This window comes from Buceros rhinoceros, unplaced genomic scaffold (assembly GCF_000710305.1).
Source record: "Buceros rhinoceros silvestris isolate BGI_N320 unplaced genomic scaffold, ASM71030v1 scaffold15111, whole genome shotgun sequence".
NCBI lineage: Eukaryota > Metazoa > Chordata > Aves > Bucerotiformes > Bucerotidae > Buceros > Buceros rhinoceros.
In genome coordinates, this window is record NW_010393791.1 from 34,989 (window position 1) to 42,553 (window position 7,565).

Sequence of the window (7,565 nt, forward strand, 5' to 3'; positions counted from 1 at the left end):
AGGAATGAGCTCCTCCTTCTTTGGTAATAGTGAGCTGCCATGTGATAGACCAAAGCATTGAACACAAGTGATTTTTTTAACTCCTGTCATCAGTTCTGCTTCCAAGCAGCTCAGCTCCTCAGGCTGTCTCACAGCATGGCAATACAAACAGCTGGCACAAGGAAAGAACTGGAATAAATGCTGCTATGCAGCAAACTGCTTTTGGTGGCAGCAGGGACAGAGATCTGATTACACTGACCATGAAATTGCCCTCAAAACAAGACAGGAAACGTTGGTTAAACATCAGGGAAGAAAGAAGCATGCATGTTGGTGGGCAGCGAATGAGGAATAAACACTGAGGTGCAGTTAGACCACACCACTGAACCAGTTTAAGAGCTTACTATCTAACAGCTTGCTGAAGGATGCAATCCTGCTCTCCCCTTTCCTACTGCTCCCCTTGTCTGCCCCAGCTGAACAGTCCTACTCCATCTTCCATGTTGGCTCTGGCGTTCATCTCACCAGCTGATCCAATTTTCTAATCTGGCAGAAACATAACCACACAAAACAAAATGCAAATCAGTTTGAACTGGGCTAGCAAATGGAATTGACTTGCCAGTCAGGCTAGTACCAGAGCTGTAGCTGGGAAAGAAGCAAAAACACGTGGCTGGAGGGTGAACCCCACTTCAAAACCCAACAGATTGTTGAAGTCACTAAGCTGTATTGTCTTCCTGCACCTCAGGAGACAATTCAAGAACAGCCGTTAAAGAGAAAGAAACGAAGTACTGCAGTCAGGAAGGGATAGAACACATGTGAAACATGGTATCTTTAAAACTATCTATCGCAAAACAAATGACTGGCAAAACAAGTGGCACAAATACTTTGTTCATCTATTTAAACCATGGGGGTATGGTGCTGGAGTTGGGAGAAACCGGTAAAAGCTGTTTAAATCACGGGGCCGACAGCGCCAGGGAAATTTTCAAACACTCCCCATGATTTCCTGATTAGGCAGAGATGCTGCTCAAGGGAAGTAAAGAGGGTTTCCAACCTTGAACTGGCACAAACGCCTAGCTTTGGTATGAGGAAATCTTATGCTCAAATACTTGAGGTATTAAAACAATAACAAAAAGATCTCTTAAACTGTTACAGCATTTGTCTGTAAAACAGTACAACCTTACTGAATACCTCACATGCTTTTATATTCATTCCTGTAAAACTGGGAAGCAGTGTGTAGTTGGATGGCACACATTTTTTGATAGCCTTTTAGGACAATACTGTACGTAAGTTTATTAACCTTCCCTTGAGTGAGCTTTGTGAAATTCAGCATTTTAATCTCCTGACTCTTTGCATCCTGTAAGTCTCATGCAAGAAGCACTGGATGAATGCTATTTTTTAAATCTTTTTTTCTCTACTTAGGGAAAGCATAAAAATCGTCCGTGAAAAAAGTTTAAAATTATCAACCACTCACTTTCCCTCAAAGCCAATCCAGCCAGTGCTCACAAGTGCCAGGGAACCTGCCTGACTGCTCCTTGGAAGTCAGCACTTGAAGAAACACCTAAGACCTGAAGTAGTTGCAGCTCAGCGGGGAGTGCTCTGTTCTCCAATTCAAAGTGAACCACTGTCCACATACAGAGACGTGAATACTCTCACATAGCAAGCGCTTTTTCTGAGGAAGACATGTTAAAGCAAGATCTAAACCCTTTTCTTGCTTCTACTGCAACTTCCTTAAGGACAGAAATGTTACGCCTGGTACCTTTACTGGCATCAGCCAGAAGTTATTTTATCTATTCTAAATAAACGTCCTCCACAGTTTGATTGAATAAAGTAGTCGTTATACTGTTCTTGCACTGCAAGGACTGAGCTGCCTTCCATTTCAGAGAAAGTTCCTATGATGTCTACAGAGAGCTCTAGAATACTAGAGTGTGAAGAAACTTTATAAATATAGCATTTTTGATTTATGCCACCCCATTGCCTGCTAATTTTTCGCTTGTTTACTTACAAGTAATATCTCACCTGTTCCAAAATCCAGCATTATTTTCATAATTTTGAGGCACTATGTTAGACAGATAGAACGTTTCGGCCATAGCTCTCTGCATAGAGAAAGAAAATAATATTATTTCCATGAACAATTTGTGAGCTGAAAACACATTTTACAATTTTTTGGATCATAATCCAGTTCAAGTTTAGTCTTAGTATTATTAACATTAAAGGTCAGATAAAACTTAAGTCAGAACATCTAAAACTTATTTTGTATTAAGAGATGCATACCTGAGGGGCAAACCCTGCAAAATGTATCTACTTTTTTTTTTTTTCCTGACAGAAACAAAGCACAAGAATGTCCAATTCTGGAGGCACAGGAATTACTATGTCACCCAGTGTCAGTTTCGTAATGTCTTTGGAAGCAATTAGATGCTCTTCTTTTTGAATAGGAAGGATGCTTTCACCCATGCTTTTCATTTATTTGACTACTTAATGGGTAGCTTCTTCTTTCCCTTACAAGAAAAGGTTTTATTAAAAATATTCATCAATATTTTACACATACGTAACATGCAGATGATGAGGCCACGATTTATGAGACTGCAATGGGCAAACATCTACATATCTGCTTAATTTTATCTGTAGAAAGAGTCATAAACCTCTCTGAACTGAAGGACTAGTGCTAAAAAACTACACATATGCAAGGAAACACAGCAGAAAAAATTTCCAAGATCTTAACCCAAAATCTTCATCAGTCCTGTACTTGCCAATATTTTTCACACACTACTTCTTCAAAGCGAAGGTGCTGACAGAACTCCTTAGGATAATAAGCAAACCCAACCTGCACTAAATAAACTGTGAAATTAAATGTTTATAATCCTGTATTTGAAAGACTGTATCATCTCGCTGCATTTCAGGTCCAGGATCGCTCTGGACAGGTAGCTCACCAGCAAAAACTCCCCAGATACCACAAATAAATCATCACAAAGACACTCCCAGTAGAAATAAGATGACTGTTTCTCTCATCCACCACATGTCATTGTGCTGAGCCCCTCTTGCCCCACTGCATACTATTCTGCCTGGCAGAAACAGAAATTGAAACTGCTTCTTAATTGACAAATCACTGCATTAGGCACATTTCACAAGAGGATCCAATAAATCCAAGGCTGCTTTGTTAATCAGCCAAGGCATTAGGGCATGCTTTTCTTACAGCTCAAATAAATGGCAGGTGAAGACATTTTACAGACTGCAAGAACTATGGCAAAAGAAGACTCTAATTTACCTCACACGCATTGCCAGAAAGGAAAAAGCCTTTTAAATCACCCAGGCCATCCTCTTGCCGATACAGAACAGTATTTAATAGCATCTTTGCTTTGCCCAATCTAGCCTTTAAACATCTCAGCACCTGATGGCCAGAATGAAGTCACTGTTCCCCACCTCCCTTTAGTCTTCTGTTTCAGAAGACACTTTTGAAGTTTGTTTGGTGAAGGTTATCATCTTCGTTTTACAGATGGACAATGTGACACAGAAGAGGTTGAGAAGACTGCTTAACACTGTACTCGTATATACTTCAGCATCATCTCTGGCAAACAAGCTCATCTAGGTGTGATTTAATAAAGGGAGGCACGTCACCAGAGGATGCACCCGATTCAGACCATGAGAACAGGAACAGACCTTACAACTCCAAGTTCAGGTCTGTGCATCGATAATCAGATCATGCTCAATCTCAAAACCAACTGCAAAAGGAACGCTGCACATTACTTTTAAGGGTCTTTTGACCCTTTCTAGTTGAAAAACACCAATTAAAGAGAAAGAAAAAAAAAACAAACCTACTGTTGAAAATTTGTTATCTCCCGCTGGTGCCATATGTCCTCGTGACCATCCACTCCCAAGGTAGTCTTCGTTGACAGCGCTAAACATTAGAGGGATGTTAGGATCTGGTCTGAACTTACAGTGCCTTCGGTCTGCATTGCCTGAGGAATAACACACTAAATTGTCAGGTTATCATCAAACCACCAGAACAAGAAGACCAAAAGAACTGGTTCTGTCACATCTTGCCAAATGACCCATGCTTAGGGATGCAACTCATTAATCTAAACGGAGTATTTGTCTCCTTGATCATACAAGAGAAGAATTCAGCTTAAAGACCTGTGCTCCAGTCCTAAATTCATGTTGCCTTTGCTGGGGAGACTGTGACTTCTTCCCAGGTGGAAATCATGGCCAGTGACGAATTATCCTGGCACTAAGAACCTCCAGTAAGACACCATCTTTCTCAGAGAATGGCCTGGAACCCAAGAACATCCATAGTTAAGGAAGGTCCTCTGGGAAGGCAGCAGAGACTCGCGCAAGGGCTGACTCAGCTGTGCCTGTGCAATGGATCAAAAGAGCTGGGAAATCACTAGCTTAGAGAATCATCACTGTTGTCCACAATTTTTTCCCCGAATGACAACATAATTCGAAGTACCTGCAGCATACTGAATTTTCTTCATAAAATTCAAGGCGTCACACAAGGCATAATTTCACAGATTACACAGGACCATTATATAGTCCCTTTTCATTCAAGCATGAATCAGGGCCTGTACATACCAGAGAGAATTCCCGTCCAACTTGGCCCTTTACAAAGCACTTCCTACTGCAATACTACGTGAGGGGCAACTTTAAAAATTATTTTTTCCTCTATATCTGATTGTGATACACACACACGTGAACTAGCCCCACTCTGGCTTTTTTGCAATGTTAGTACTATCACAGAGTGCATATGCACCCTACGCTTCCTTCTGCTCCATACTGAGAACAAAAGGGGGTGCACACTCTCCACAGGGCAGCCCTCTGAAGAGCCCAGGAATACGCAAGGACCACAGGGAAGAAGGGAAGGGGTGGAAGAGCCTGTGTGTGGATAATGCATCTCTTGGAAACCAGCACCTGTAAGCAATTTCCTCTTCTTTGCTGACCATTTACGTATATGTCCACGGAGATGACATCAAAACAGAGAAGTGGGCAGAGCATTTTCATGCAGTGCAGCTAGAGGGAAGGAGCCTCGCTTCTCTTTGTTTCTTCGTAAAGCATGAGACATGATACTTCAATACACAATTGCTTAGGAAGCCACACTGACAGGTTTATCAGCATGCAAAACAGCAGAACTCTTTTTTAAAGAAATCATATTTAAGACAAACTGTAATATATCACTTAAATTTGAAAAACGGAAAAATAGATCCTCATTTATTCCCTGCTCACTGCTTTGATAAAAGGGGCTCATTTCTACAATAACCAGTTTTATATGTTAAGCTGACTTGTTTCCACCATGTTTGTTAAACATTTAAGTTCTGTCTTAAAAATAATGCACCTTTTTTTACATCATATCCTTACAAAATTCCAGGATATGGAAGGCTTTTGTGACCTTCCCTGAACAGCAGTTCAGCCTCAAATCTCAATTAAAGCAGCTATCGGACATAAATCAGAGCTGAATGTCTCAAGACGCTTAATTCCCACTTGCAGGCTAGTTGTATCTGATCATTTGGAAAACATTTTAACAATTCGGTTGTTAAGGCCCACTTGAAAGTAAGCCTGGAATTACTGCTTGCTTCTCAGAAAGAAGTGGAATCAATGATGCTACTTAGGGGTTGGTTATAAATATTTCCAGGATCACGCTTTTAATTTTGAAAGGTAATTTGAAGACAGTTATTAAGATATATTTATAGGGCTCCTGCATTCATAAAACATATTACAATTATACAGTTACCTTCATTACTAATAATTTGCCTTATAAAAACTGAACTAATGCTATAAACTTAATTTACAATGACTGTAAACCTCTCGTATTTCATTCACCACTGACAGCAAAAAATCACTGAGCCTCTATCTTGCATGAAGAGCAGGGGGGGAAAGTATTAGATAACACACATCAGAAAATAGAGCAGAAGAGCATCGAAGTAAATAATGGCTGCAGCAAGTAGGTAATGCCCTATCCAGCTCTGGGCGGTTACAACTGTGGAGAGCCTTTGCTCCATTTTTATCTCACAAATGGACATTTGTCTTTTCTTCCCATTCTGAGCAAATCTCTTTAAGGTCTGCAGAAAAAGCTGGCCACTAAAGGTGGTGAATCCACAAGCATTCACGTGTATGGGGCAGTACCCAAACTGACATAAACTGGACTGCAGAACTAGCTAAGGAAGCAGCTTTTATGTGCTTGAGCATAATGGTGAACTTTGCAGATGTGAATTGGGTGAGGGAAGTTAAATTTTCAGTGTTTCCTCTTCTCTCCTTTCATGTTTAAAAGAGGTAAGTTATGCTTTCCTGCTCCACAGCCTAGAGTGTTTGCTCTGACACAGCTATACTGAAGTGGTGCTCACAGACCTTTTCACAAATTCCAACAGAAATTTCTCATGCAAGGTAGCTCTACTTTTTCTTCTCTTCCCCCTTGAACACTCAGCCCTTGGGCCAAGTGTGTCTTGCAGGCTTCAGGACACTGTACGTTCAAAACCAGACTTGTCCCCACAAGAGGAAGACTGCTCAAGAGGCCTGCCAACCTGCAGTGACAGATCTTTTTAAAATCACTGGCAACATCAGCCTTAATACTGTCATGAAGCTGACATCCACCCAGAGGCCTGCTGCCTCCAGTGAGACTGTGATGGGTGGAAAAATCCATACCTAGAGATCACTATAGGATTTTTCTCCCTGCCTGCTCCTGGGTCCACTTTCCGTGAAAAGCAAAGCCCATTCTGGATGCCACAAATATAAGTAAATAAACACCTACATACCTAGCATCTTCTGTTTTGAAATATGTTCGATCACCCATCTAGGCACCCGTTTTGCCTGGTCATAAGACAGCGCGTGATTTGTGTAACATCTAGTCTCTGTTCCTGCTTGAGGGAATCCATATTTTTCCAGCAGTGACTCTTCTACTGGTTCTAAGGAGAAAAATAAACAGAAAGCCATTCAAAGATGAAAGGTGGTCAGGAAGAAGACAGAAAGAAAAACATCTCAGTGGATGTAAAAACACTGTATATGGAACTACTTGAGATTATTGTCACAATTAAAACCTTAAAAAAATAGATATCTAATGAAATTCCCTTCTACCAAAAAAGCTGTGCTTTTCATTGTGTCCTCACACGAGGATCTCGGCTCTAGCACTACCTCATCCACCCGACTGCCTACTCACACCTCCCCAGGAATCACTCTGGGCTGGCCTTCAGCAGTAAAGCTATCAGCTATTTAGGGACAAAACAGGCAACAAGGAGTTACGCGAACACAGGAGATCAACACATGGTGTTGAAATCACCCTTGAGAGCTGGAACTCTCACTCCTCCTCACAAACTGAGACGTACCAGTTGAGCACAAGCATGAGCCCTACCCTCACAGGGGACGCTTACGCTCTGCTGAATGAACGAAAGCATCACTTTGATTTTTTTACTGCAAGTAACATTTTTGTCTCATGGAGGAACATTTACATCTGTCCTACTGACTTTCTCATCCTCCAGCCATCTGTTCGACAGCAACTCGCGGTTTTAGAGCCCTTTCTCCTGTGCTTTCCAACACTCCGGTACTCCTGAAGTACCGGAGCGAGCAGGCTGGGGCCTTCCCCCGGGGACCCCCACCGCCCCGGCGGGCCGCCT

General features: G+C 41.7%; 1 protein-coding gene across 1 annotated transcript in view; it reads right to left on the minus strand.

Annotated features, from left to right (window-relative positions):
• EXOG (endo/exonuclease (5'-3'), endonuclease G-like) overlaps positions 1 to 6,860 on the minus strand; it is a gene marked incomplete at its 5' end in the record, with an annotated part of 19,745 nt that extends 12,885 nt beyond the window's left edge. The window contains 3 exons of the mRNA XM_010145006.1: positions 1,990 to 2,066; positions 3,787 to 3,926; positions 6,711 to 6,860. Of these exons, the coding sequence (XP_010143308.1) occupies positions 1,990 to 2,066; positions 3,787 to 3,926; positions 6,711 to 6,860 (367 nt within the window). The remainder of the gene's footprint in view (positions 1 to 1,989; positions 2,067 to 3,786; positions 3,927 to 6,710) is intronic.
• Positions 6,861 to 7,565: the final 705 nt, after the last annotated feature.